Source organism: Centruroides vittatus, unplaced genomic scaffold (assembly GCF_030686945.1).
Source record: "Centruroides vittatus isolate TY-2023 unplaced genomic scaffold, ASM3068694v2 contig_1246, whole genome shotgun sequence".
NCBI classification, from domain to species: Eukaryota; Metazoa; Arthropoda; class Arachnida; order Scorpiones; family Buthidae; genus Centruroides; species Centruroides vittatus.
This window is the reverse complement of record NW_027120796.1, coordinates 82,341-96,081: the sequence shown is the minus strand read 5'-3', so window position 1 is coordinate 96,081 and position 13,741 is coordinate 82,341. Positions and strand designations below refer to the sequence as shown.

Genomic DNA, 13,741 nt, shown 5'->3' with positions numbered 1-13,741 from the left:
AAAGTAAACATTAAATAAGATGCAAAATATATTTAATTTTGGTTCGCTTTGAATAATTTAAATTCTGAATTATGTTCTCTATAGTGTCTTTGGAAATGTAATTAATAGAAATTTAAAATAACTTTGAGGATTAAACTTTAGGTTTGTCATCCCTACTCTAACACACAAAATAAGGTTATAAATAAATGAAATTGTATTGTATTATATGTTGAGCTCAATTTATTGTCACACACTTTAATTAGCATGAATTGTAAAAAGCATTTGCCAGAGATAAGTTATTTGAAAGATAATTAGAGTCTATGTTCCAAATAGTGGGCATAAACAGGGATGACAAACCTTATGAATAGAAAAGGTTTTTCATTGACTATTTTTTTAATATTCAATTCTTTCATATTTTTAAAACATGACAATCTAACCTATTGCTTCTAAATCACTAATTGTTTATTATATAATACAGGATCAATATCCCCTAGATTACCATTTGATCACACTAAGCCCAATTCTGGAAATTTCTTGACAAATTATCCAAGAGTTTTATCTTTTTAATGTATGTAATTTTAGTCAATATTGCATGCTCTATAGAGATCTGAATGGATATGTGGCTTTGATACCTAATATCTGTAAAAATACCTGTTAATAAGGGCCATAGAAAGGCCAAAATGCATTCCAATTAAGAACTTTTGAAAAGTTTGGAAATTTATCAATCTTCCTGACAGAGTTGGGGTTAGGAGACCTTATGTCTGTCACAGATCTGAATAATATTGTGTGTGGATAAGTCTCGATACAACCCTTTATTAAGGGAGAGTGCACTTCTCAATGTATTTTAAAAATTCTGGAGGTTATTTTTATAGACAAGTAAAAAACTTTATCAAGTAGCTGCAAAATTATTCATTTCTCATTAAACAAAAACATGAAATATCATCCTGAGAAGACTGCATAAAAATTCATTCAATCGTCCAATTTTTGCAAAAATGTTGCATTATGCATGGTTTGCATCAAAACTTTCACAAAAACTTCTCTTTCATCTGTATGTTAATGAAATGTTTTGGTGCTGAGGTTATAAAAGAACCTTGTAAATGTAAAAAGGCAGTATTTATTCGATGTGTGAGATGTCATATAACTTTTTGTTTGTTTTTATGACAAATATCATCCCATTTCATGTTGTTGTACCTGTATTTCTAAAAACTGAAAACACAATTAAACAAAAGAATGTTTTAGTAATCGTTGGAAACAAAGATCTTTAAATGTATTATAATTTATGTAAAAATTTCATGCTTACTTGGAGGAGGGGAGAGAAAAATATTTCGTCACCGTGATTCCATCCCACAACTTGAAGAACTTGAAATAGAAATGATATAAGCAAGTTTTACAAGCTTTGTGGCTTGATGCTAAGTCATTGAGGATTTCTAAATATCAATTTTCTCAAACACTTGAGAAGTGTGCACTCCCTTAAAGGTTTGTATTGAGACTTACCCATACACACATTATTATTCATACCTGTGATGGATACCTCATAAGGTCTTGTTAGTGTGATAAACTTGCAATGTAGGAGTTAACACATCTTTTTCTAAAGACAACCAGAACATACAATTTCCTTACACATACTTCCCCTTCTTTATGATATGTTAGAAGAGAATCCCAAATATGGATCCTCTCTTTCAACGTTATATCAAGGATAGAAATTACATTTGATTGGTTGCTGTTTTCTATTAGCAATTAATCACTAAAAAGGAACAAAAAATGTGTAATATCTAAAATAACAGAATACAACAGTCAGCATATTAAATAATCAGTTGTATTTAATGTGTATTGTGATACAACAGCAATTCATAACTGTACACAAATCCCGTACTGTATTATAAACTTTGTAAAAAAGGAGTTACGTACACAAAATGAACATACGAAAATATAAATGAATTTAAGTTTTTTCCAATATAATTGGATTTAAAATGAGTTAATTAACAAATGAAAAACTACTACGAGACAAAGACTTTTTCCTTTGGAATTTCACAGTCGACAAGGCATTCTAAGACATACTAAACTATGACATGATTTACATCACAATATCACAAATATTTATGAAAATGTATTAAAAATACAAGATGACTCTGAATTTTCATTTTTTTAGTTAAGTGAATCTGCAATTGTACAAAATCAATGTGATGATTTTTTAAAACCATGTAAGGAATGATGAGAAAGTCTGTTTCTGGACATTGGCACGTAGTGCCAATATGAGAATGTAGGCACCTAATTGGTTTGTTTCCAGATCCACTAGTAGGAATGAGATCAGTTTGCAAGAATTATTAAACTCTGAAAGATAATATTTAAAAATTAATTTCAATAATTTTTAAATATTCCCATTTGTAGCTAAGAAAATTTTAAATACAAACCTGGTGAATACTGATCAGCCATTCACTGATGAATTCTCATCAATATCTTGTGTGGTTTCTGCAAAGTATTGCATCTAAATGTATAAATTTGGTTGTGTGTTAAATTCTCAGATATTATACATATATAAAATGATATATCATTTTTCAAATCCTAAACTTTTAAGATCGTTTAAAAAGAAGCATTTTTTGTATTAATAATTCAAATCTTTAACTTAATAAAAACATTTTCTTACCTCGAGATCAATGCCATTTGTACCTAAAATCTCTGAGTCTGTATTAGTTTGAGAATCCATTGTCCTACATCCATTCATTAGATTATATTCATCATTTTTTAATGAACCGGAATGGAATCTTCCACCTTCTCCTCGTATTCTATTCATGGCATGCTTATGTCGAGATTCGTGAAGATATTTCTAAGAACAATCGGGTTTTTATAAGTAAAATAATTTAGAATCATTTCATAAATTATTATAGTAATAGATTGTATACTTTTCTTTCTTTGGGAATCCTTCCGTTGGCTTCCAGTTTGGCCCTTGCCTGTCGTCTTTTTAAAATTCGATGATACTGTTTGGCATTTACATATAAAGGTTCTTCTTCCATCAGTTCGGCTCCTGCAGGTATCGGTAATCTTGGCATCGTCTGAAGTCCGGTTCCATTGCCGTTGCCTGGCATCACCTGCTAGGAGCAAAAATATTTTATTGGAAAAATGCAGTAAAATATAGAAGTGAAATAAACTAAGGTGTAACCAAAATTTATTAAAATATGATAATTTTATTTTTTAAACATGGTGTTAAGAATTTTCCTATGTACAGGTGTTTGCGAATAATAATAAAATGTATAGTTATTTGAAGAAACTGTTACTATAACTCAATAAAAAAAAAAAAATCAAAGTTATAATTGCTGCAATTAATTTTCCTAATTATCTAGTGAAATTGTAAAGACTATTATTTAAATAACTTTTCTGCAATTGTTTATATGATTATTTATATTTGCTCTAACTTTCATAAAGTTTAAAGTAATTTTAATATTTTATAATACATTTTTAAAAATCAGATTTATGTATAATAAACTGGTAGAGGATGCCAAAATAATCAACTAATACTTTGAAATTTTTTTTATATTTTTAATATGAATATCAGAGGAAATTCAAAGTTTGAATTAACTATTTTAAAAAGTTAAGAACTAGTTTTCTGCAAATCTCTGGTGTTCATCAATATTCTGTGTTGTTTAGTAATATTGCATCGAGCTTTTAAGCCAAAGACAAATTTAGATTTCATGTTTAGACATAGAGTAAAATCTTAATTTGGATGAGGAATTTCCATTACAGCCAAAAGTCTGGTATATAATAAAGTAGGTTTGTTGAATGCACATGTTAAACTAATTAGTTTGTCAATTTTTTATTTGTTTTTACTTATGTAGCTACTTAAACTTTCCATACATAGATTTGCATAATTAAAATTAATTTCACAGAAAGGTTTTCTATATGTATCATTGCTTATATATTCACCGTAATTCTGTAATAAACAATTATACAATCTAAATTGAAATAAATAAAAAGAAAACAAAATTTAAATTTGACAAAAATACAAAAAACATTTTCTATTTGTTTGTCTTTGGATGACAATATATTGAGAAATTTCCATTCTGGCATGAAGTTAAGAGTGTTGACTCTCGGATTTGAAAAAAAATAACATGTTAATTTTGAAATGCATTTTATATATAGTTAACAGGATGTTAATTTTCAGGTAGTGTATATTGGGCCTAAAGTTACTTAAAGTATATTTCTGAGTTAATGTTGATATTCAATTGATGTAATCTGGGTTAAGTATTATGTCAAATTTGACTTTCTGACATCATTTTGTCTGTTAAATTGACATTTCACTGTACTGTAACATAACAAAACTTTATAAAATGTAAGAGAAATTATTTTACATGGTAATTTCATTTTCATTTTATAAAGTATTGTATTTTACAGCATATAAGACACAACTTTTGTCAAAAAAACCCATCTTTTATATGAGGTTGCAATCTGCGATGGACTAACAAATTTCCCAATAGGCTACCGTATAACCTCTAGCTAGTTCAGCTGTTGAATAAAAATGTTATGTTTAATTGGGCTGCAATTAGAAAAAATTGTAGACCTATAAGTTTCCACTGTTGTCCATCTGTTATATGTCTTTCCTTAATTTCAAGAATGGAGTTAGATAAATGAACGTAGAGACCAGACATGGAAAGCTTAGGGAGAGGATGTCCTGATTAACTATATATGAACTTCTGATGCAAACAGGAAATCAAATTATTTCAATTAAAAACTTTTCCCTTGAAAGGAGTAATCTAGATGACTGGCACAACTTGATTGCTAAAGGAAAAGTATGATGTACTGTACACGGGCAAGACACTACTAATTTGTGGTGGAGAGCATATATTTTAAATTAAATAAAAATATGATTAAAAATTACAGCCTGGCATTGTGATGATGTCACAATAAATAATTGCTTGTTAAACAATATTATTATTTGTTAAATACATGCAAAAGCAGCTTGGATATATGTTGAGTATTTTAATTGTAAATTTCTTTTTGAAACTCTTATTTATCGGGGAATTTTACTGTTTAAACACATTAAACCAATTAACCTTAAAACAATTTTAACTGTAAATAAGTAATTTTAAACGGAATGTATACATGTCAACACCACCTACAAGAAATCCCGGAAGTCATGCCAACACATGAGGAGCTTATGCCCGAAACGAGTATTGGCCTATAGGAGATTCCGAATAAAGATGACGTAGAAATGACCTGTGTCTGTCTATGCACCTAGTTGTGAAGATAAAAACAGATAAAAGAAGACACGGTTCCAGAATACACAATTTTACTATTTTTAAAACCAGAATATAGTAAGAATTTGGGTCAAGTGCCAAGGGCACAGGATGGTTTAAAATACAGTAAATAAATTTTTCCCTAAATATTCTGTGCTGAAAGGGGGTGCATCTTATATGTTGAATTTCACTTTCAAAATGAGATATATACTAGTTTAGAATTATCAAAATTTATACCAAAAAATATAAAATTTATTGAAATATGCATTTAAATTATATTAAAATTTTTCAGGACTAGCTATGATGGATTAGATTTATACTAAATTTAAGTTTAAGTTGGTAGACTATGAACTATAAGAACTTAATTATTTAAAATAATATGAAATTTTACCATAACAATATTTCCTCCTTGGACACCCACAGAAGAAGGAATTGTTATCGACTGTGGACTCGGACTTGTTGCAGTCGACTGTACCATTTGCGGTGCTGCAGAAGGATTTCCGGTTGTGATAGGCGTGGTCGGAATTTGAATTATACCTAGTGTAAAAATATTAATTAATTAATTAACAATCGATTATTTTTATCTAAAAACTTGTAAGTTAAACTTGTACCATTCTGAGCTTGAACAAAATTTGTGCCATCAATTGAAATAGGTTGACAAACTAAAGTCTGTCCGTCTGAAGTTTGGAATATTTGACTTTGTTGAGGCTGTTGAATAATAAACTAAACAGATAATATAAAAAAAGATAGATGTTTGTTAATATGATATTGTTTTACAAAATGTTGAATTATAAATATTTATGACAATGGAATACCTGTTGTGGCTGACCTTGTTGACCTTGAAGCTGCCCTATAGGTATTACTTGTATCTAATGTAATTTAGTTGTTGTTAATAAGAAAAGTTTTGAAAATATTATTTTGACGTAAACAAATAGTGATGTCAACAATACCTGTTGAATCTGTGGACCCGACTGTCCTTGCAACTGTATTGTGTGACCTTGAGGAAGAGCTTGTACCATGATCTGTTGTCCAGGCACTAATTGAGCTTGACCTGCACTCTGTGGTACCTGTATGACCTGAATTAGTAAACGTGTGGATTTATTAAAAGTGAGAATTTGAGTCTGTTCGTTACTGAAGTCGTAAATTTTATTACCTGCGGCTGCTGTGTGACATGTTGACCCGGCAGCTGCATAGCTGCCGGCTGTAATGTATGCATGACAGTCATCTGATCGCCGTTATTTCCATTTCCTGTGACAGGAACTGAGTTTTGAGGCTGAAGTGTACCACCAGATGTTGCCACTTGATACTGATCAATATCCATGGCTCTTTGTGTAACATGCAGTTAAAAAACTGAAAGAAAATACTTTGTAAATTAATATAAACATCAGTAAAAAAAATTGGAAATATAATTTTAATTTTAGTCAGTAAAACAAATATAAATGATGATAAGATAATTTTCAGTTAAAGTAATTGATTCAAAGATATCATCCTTAGGGTTCATTACAGTTTGTCATTACAATTTTCCATGTTGTCATCAAAAATATGCAGTGCCCTAATATTGTTAGATTTAAAGCTTGTTCTGTACTTATAGCAAAATTAAGTTCATAACAGTAATAATACAAAATTCTTTGTACAGTTAATAAAGAAAAAAGAAACAGTATAAAAGTTTTTAAAATGAAATCTTATCTTTATTATCATTTTATAATAATAATATGAGTTTTATAAAAAATTGTAAATGCTACTAATAAGTAAAATCTTCATTAAGTCCAGCTCCACTTGAGATATGACTGATCCCCCTTGATTTTAACCACCAAACTTTAATAGCATCAATGCCTCTAATACACAAACTCCCTATAAAATTTCAGAAATTTTTGACAAAATGCACAGGAGCTATTAATTTCAATTATAAAGTCCGACTATATATTTCATAATATAAAAATATAGAAGAAACTAGGTTGTCTTCATTCTTCTGTTACATCTAATCACCAGAAACAAAACAGTTTTCCTTTGAAGAGGTGTAGCCTTTAATAAAAGGTTGTAAAGGAAAACTGTTTTGTTCCTGGTAATTAGACGTGATGGAAGAATGAAGACAACTTAGTTTCTTCTATATTTTTATATTAGGATTTATTAAGCTTCAAAGCGAATGAACAAAATTGTGCCGCCAATTTTTTTTCGCATTTCTCAATGTTTTCAAGGTCCCGAGTCTAAAAATATAAAAATCTTGGGTCGTTTTTTGACCAATTGTCTTTCTTTCTCCACTGTCATAAATTTTATTTTCCCAGCTACAAATTGTTGGATGAAATCAAAACTATCAATTCTTTTATTCCATTCAATTATATAAAAATGTTTTATGTCATATGAACAAGTTTATATCTTTCGTCTACGATGACACAAGCTTAACCACTCCTTCATAATTAAAAAAATTTTTTTCCTCAACAGTAGCTGAGTGGATAAAACCACTTAACACTGGTCATATATTTGCTTCTCACTGGATGGCTGACCATGTGGCATTTTCTGGCTTTTTGTGTTGGGCATCTTAATAGGAACCAATTTGTTTTGCAACTGAAAAACTATAATTAGTTTTTCAGTTGCAAAACAAATTTCATATATTCTAGGATACTACAGAGTCAAATTATGCAGTATAGTTATACGCAAGTATGCATATATTTTAATGCAAAAAAAATTATAGTTAAGAATCATTTATTGATGGAAATATGTTCCAAGAAATATATTGTTAAGCAAACATCATAAAATTATTTTGAAAACCTTGCAAGGTATAGGGCTGTTTGTAAATTGTGTGGTGAACATGCAGATAATCATTATAGTGTATTACAAGCAGTGCCATAACTAGGGCGGTGCCCAGACACAGGGCGTAGACCCTGGGGGGGCTCAGAAATGACCTGGACCAAGTTTTGGGTCATAGTTACAGATGCTCGCATCGGGCTCATAAAAGGCTAGTTACGGCGCTGATTACAAGGGAGTAGGGATATTTACAAAATGTTACGCAATGCTAAGGTCTCGATCCTCGGATAACAAAATGATTCTTTTTCTTTTCAATGCTACATAAATTCTACTGTTTATGTCACTGCTATGCAGGTTACACATTTAATTAATAAAATAATATAATGGTTGATATCTCGTGCTATGTATTATTCCTTAGTATAATCAAGGGGGTTGATTGGAGATATGCATTACATAATTTTGGGTTGGGTATGTGTGTTGGCATTATAGAATTTTACAGGGGGTGGAATGATAGTTGCAAAAATATTACGTAAACTTATGGATGATTCCATAGTCTACTACTAGTAAGATGGCTATATGCAACTCAATTATGAGCATTTATGTATCTGAACGTATAAAAAGTACAGGTGGCCACAAAATTTTCAGCTCCATTATAATCTTCTGAGACCTGTATTAATTTTTTTATGTTAGTAATATAAAGAAAATTTCTAAATAATGCATTTAAATTATGTAACATAACATAATTTTTTTTTATAACGTGCCCTTAAATATTAATACAGCAAGACCCCGCTTAATGCAGGGGATGCATTCCTAGATGACAAAGCGCTAAACAAAACAGCATTAAACGAGGCCATTTTAACAGAGTAAATAGGGATAGGGGAACATGCAACCAAAAATAAACAAATTTTACTTTAATTTTAAGTTACTTTTATATCAAGTATAATAATATATGTTAAATAACACACAAACATATGTGCATAGAAATGTAAGTTCATTTTTTGTGATGAAGGTCCTGGCTTTTCTGAAATTCTTGAATTTTTTGCAATGAACTCATCTAGTAATGATCATTTGTCGCTTTCTTTTCCTTTCGTTAAGCAAATGTCAGTAGCAGGAGATCACATCAAAAACGTCTCATTTTGCTTTTCACTCCTTTCAAAATCTGGATCATTCGCTACAATTTGATCAATGATTTCGGTTATCGTTACCAAAATTTTACTAAAGAAATCTTGTAATTGGTATTAGTATATATAAATTATCTTTTGCTCCATCTAACCTGACACTTAAATGTGAATAGTATGAAATAAGATTAGTAGTAGTAAAATTTGAATGTATATGTAAGGATGTATGTAATCAGAAGGAAATGGTTATTGGCCACAGGAGAAGGCAATCCTTGTAAATCGAAGATTGAGCATGCTTGTTCTAGCAATCTTACATCTTAAAAACAAAGACATGTACTTCATTTCTCATTACATTTTTGGATTCCTCATCACAATTAATGGAAAATGGCAAAGTTTAATCAAACTCAATCGATTACAGATTGATCATAGTATACATTACAGAGGCATTGGTGGAAGTTATATATCTTAAGGTTCAAAAATATTTACTTTAGCAAGTATATTTGTGTGTGTATTGCCCACAAGCTATTTTTATATATTTGTAACTTCCTTTTAAAATCATGCATCATATGCATGATTTTAAACAGTAGATCAACTGCAAATTAACAAAAATAAAAATTTTAAAGAAAATTTATAAATTTGGAAAACTTTTTACTCTATTTCTTTTAAATTAATAATAATAAATTATTGCTTTTGATTGCTGCATTTAAGATTGATTTGGCAATGAAAATGAAGTCGGCAATATTTTATTTTTCATGTTAATACAGTGGAACCTTGCTTAACAAGCACCTCGCACGAGTATTTTGCATAACGAGTGGTGAGGAGAGGAGATGCATGCGCATGCGGCATGCTCCATCAGTCTGTGTTTAGCACTTGTTCCGCTAGCATCTTAGCATCACTTGTGATCACACATTTTTTCAAACTTGTGTTCACACACATTACTTATAAACATCAACAACCATAGCCCATTATATAATAAACACGCCAAACGATATGCCAAATTCTTGGGTCATTAAATTTAATGAACGATTCCAAATTAAATTTTAGAAATGTCTGAATTAAAAATTAACTATTTATAATAATTAAATTTAATATGAGATGGAAACATAACTGCCTACCTCTAGTCAAATTAATTAATTTCTAATATTTAATTATATATAGCCTTTACATAACCCAAGAATTTGGCTTATCGTTTGGAGTGTTTATCAAACATTAGCTTTAATTTCTCTTATTATTCTTGTTTCTGCAAATCGAATTCTCATTTCAGGACGGTTCATTCCATGCTAGAAGAAAAGATGATGATTCACACTCCTTAACGGTGTATATTGTACAATTTTTTTGAATGAACGTTATACATAAAACATTTGAGCATTTTTTGGCGTGGAATGCATTATCGTATTTTACATTAATTTCTATGGGAAAAATTGTTTCGCTTAACGAGTAAGACTCTGGAACGAATTATGCTCGTTAAGCGAGGTTTCACTGTATTGTGAAAACTCGTCATTTAAAATAATTAAACAACAGTCATAGTATCAGTGAAATGTTTAATTGGGCTGCAATTTGCAAATTGCAGAACTATACATTCACGCTATCATCCGTCTCTCCATTAATCTCGAGAATGGAGTAAGATAGATAATAATTGAGATCAGATATAGTAAGCTTAAGAGCCAAAGGCCCCAAAACTGTATACAAACTTCCGATCTGGTCTGGAAATCACATGATTCCAATTCAAAATTCTTATTTAAATTAAAACTTTCAGCTCGGCATTGCGATGACAATCTTTTATTTATTTTTTATTAAGAAATGAAAACAATCTAATAAAAACATGAAAAAATTTCAAAAATAATTTTCTGAAGAGAAATAATAATGTTATAGAAGAAATCATATAATTTCTCCCCCAAATTAACATTTAGTTGTCTTGAATAAAAAGTGTGAAACTGGAAACAAGAGGAAATAAATTTAAATACAAGGCACAAAACAACAAAGTTTATTAATATTTAAAATAAGACATTAAGTAACAATAGAAATATTATAGCAAATGCGTTTTTAAATCTGATTACGGTATAGTAAATTAGGACAAGGATATTTCTTGTACAAGACACTAATATCTTAACAATTTGAGCTATTCAAATTGTTTTTACAAATATTTTATTTAAATTACGATAGAAAATCATATTTACTAATGATATTTTTTGTTAAGTTACGATCCAGGAAACAGAAAGGTCAAAGTTTTAGTTGCAACTTAAGTAAATTATAATTATTATTATTATCATTTTATTTATATTTTTTAGAATATTTATATGAATTTGATTAAAAAAATGTCTAAAAATTTATTAAAAATGTGAATTTATACTATAATTTATTCTTACAAAAATTACGTATTTGTAACAGCGAAGTAATTATAAATCCCATCAGCAAAAAAGGAATATCTCACACTTAAATTTTGAATCCATTAATCGTATTTATATTGTTTGTAACAAGTTTTATAATATATTCTACATTAGAACCATTCCATATTTAAACTTTTAAAGGTAAGTTTACATAAAACAACAAAAAATTCATTTTGTAAACAATTATATGCATGAGCAGAGAGGGAATTTCTTTCCTTTATTATAGTAATTTTTTCCATCAGTTAATATGCATTCAACATATTAATAGTAGTTCTATTGAATTAGTTCAATATGTATATATATATATATATATATAAACGAATGAATCACACTTTCTAGCCTTTAGAATCATTTAATATTTAAAATTTATAATATTATTTATAATATTTTAATTTATAATCTTTACAGAATATATTTATATATTCTGTAAAGATTCAACTGCCAGAAAGACTTAAGCAACTGTTATTTTACTAACAACTGCACAAAAACAATAAAGTGTGCAGACAGAGACTTTTCCTCATTGAATAGCCCTGTATTTAATAGTAAACGACGAAATAAGCGTGTATTATAAGGCATTGCAGCGTTTTTAAGTTAAATATATTAATGCAAGGGATGTAGAACTGGATGACATTTTGACAGGTATCATTTACCTAGTGTAACCTGCATATAGGAACCTCGCCTGGCTGCCTAATCTCTCCAAGTAAACTGTTTGCTAGTCAAATAAGGAAATAAACAGGGAAAAGACGGGAAAGAAAATGTAAGGCGAGAGGGAGAAAAGAAGAACAAACAGCGTGGATGCTGGTTGAGCGCGCACACAACAGGCCACTTCCTTTGTTTTCATGTGTCTCCGCCATTTTGTCTGGTTACGTACGACACTACCGTTTTACCTATGTTAATTATTTACGAGACGAAGTTGAGTTTACGTATTCGTAGCACCCGCTGCCTAAGAAACACGTTGTGTAGGAAAATCAAAAGATAATATGCGGACTTACATTGGATGGTCCTTCCTTTCTTGATTGGCTATGGAAATCTTTTGCCAATGGACGACGAATCAAAACCCTGATTGGTGCGTTCTAGTAACATCGCTACACACCCCCAATTTATCGAATTTTATAAATTCGCACGAGCCCTTATAACGTCCGTAAATTATGTATTAATACTTTTCCGTCGGAAATTGTTTTTGTTAAATTATCGGTTGTCGTTTCGGTTTGCTTTTTTTAAAAAATTCGCTTTTCTCAAGATATTGATGGAACAGCGTTGTGACGTTGGGAGTGTCGTTCGCCGTCACGTGATTAGAGAATCGATTGTAAATGTTTTCGCCTCCGGGGATTTTTCAATCGTCTGCTGTTTTTTTTTTTTCTTTTTTTCTGTGTCAAGGAAACTGACGTGGAAAGTTATGGAGTGCGTTCGCTTAAACGCGTTTCGGAGAAACTAAAATGAATTTTCCGTCTAATTAATAATACAGCTAAACGTGTTTCTGATTAAAAAAATATTTTACAAATAATTATTTATTTAGCGAGTTAATTGATACTAAATATCGTATCTAAACACTTCGTTCGCATTCAAATTGATTTAAATGCGTTTATAAATTTTTCTATATAAAAATTCAATATTTGGACGACAGATGGCGACAATTTTCTTCGTTGTTTTAATTTAATGAAAACTTAATTAATTAATTTAGGAATATTTTCATTAAATATTAATTAAGTTTGAATATATATTATTAATTTTAATTTAATAAAAAATATAGTCTATTTTTAAAGTCTTTCTGATAATTATAATAAAATTTAAAAGAATAAAATTGCCTATTTTGTAACACGTCATCGATTATAAAATATAAACACTCGACTTAATAATAATAAAAAATGTTTTTGATTTGATTTGATTTAATTTATTTTATTAATCTTAATTTATATTTTAATTATAATTTTGGAATGTACCACATCCAATTTTTAAAAATATTTTATATATATCCTACATGTTAATCCATTACGTAAAAAAATGAAGTTGGAATTTAGAGCCTTAATCTTTCTCGTTTAAATAACAATAATTTAATTTTTTATGCGAATAATAGCATAAATTATATAATAACCGGGTATATTTCAGTTTAATTTTCTTATTTAACATTTAAAAATTAAAAAAATCGGTGTTAATAATTAAAGAAAATCCAGAAGAAATTGTATGTCATGAAGTATGTTTCTCAACTGGAGGATCGCGAACTACACGAGAACTTTTTGCCTTAAAGCGCGTAAAAGAGGTCGTCGAGGTAAAAAACAGTTGCGAAATA

The 13,741-nt window shown here is 29.4% G+C and overlaps 1 protein-coding gene across 3 annotated transcripts; it reads right to left on the bottom strand.

The window, feature by feature from the left end:
- Nucleotides 1–1,781: 1,781 nt before the first annotated feature.
- Nucleotides 1,782–12,670, bottom strand: LOC136987930 (nuclear transcription factor Y subunit alpha-like). Of its 3 annotated transcripts, none has more exons than XM_067285714.1 (10): nt 12,447–12,670; nt 6,361–6,557; nt 6,158–6,283; nt 6,023–6,076; nt 5,819–5,930; nt 5,599–5,744; nt 2,880–3,068; nt 2,624–2,803; nt 2,391–2,448; nt 1,782–2,310 (listed from the first exon to the last, which is right to left on the bottom strand). In XM_067285714.1, exons 2-9 carry the CDS (start codon nt 6,526–6,528, stop codon nt 2,413–2,415), a joined length of 1,011 nt encoding a protein of 336 aa, XP_067141815.1. In that variant the 5' UTR covers nt 6,529–6,557; nt 12,447–12,670; the 3' UTR covers nt 1,782–2,310; nt 2,391–2,412. The 3 variants fall into 3 exon arrangements, with proteins under 3 accessions (XP_067141815.1, XP_067141809.1, XP_067141803.1); XM_067285708.1 differs by having other exon boundaries at nt 2,391–2,464; nt 2,880–3,065; nt 12,447–12,669; XM_067285702.1 differs by having other exon boundaries at nt 2,391–2,464; nt 12,447–12,668.
- Between the last annotated feature and the right edge of the window lie 1,071 nt (nt 12,671–13,741).

What these genes read in the sequence shown, in the direction of transcription:
- LOC136987930 (XM_067285702.1), bottom strand. Translation starts at nt 6,528, where the DNA reads ATGGATATTGATCAGTATCAAGTGGCAACATCTGGTGGTACACTTCAG. An exon ending in TTTTGTTCAAGCTCAGAATG is followed by an intron (nt 5,745 to 5,818) that starts GTACAAGTTTAA and finishes TTTTTACACTAG; the next exon opens with GTATAATTCAAATTCCGACC. An exon ending in AAGGAGGAAATATTGTTATG is followed by an intron (nt 3,069 to 5,598) that starts GTAAAATTTCAT and finishes TTTTGCTCCTAG; the next exon opens with CAGGTGATGCCAGGCAACGG.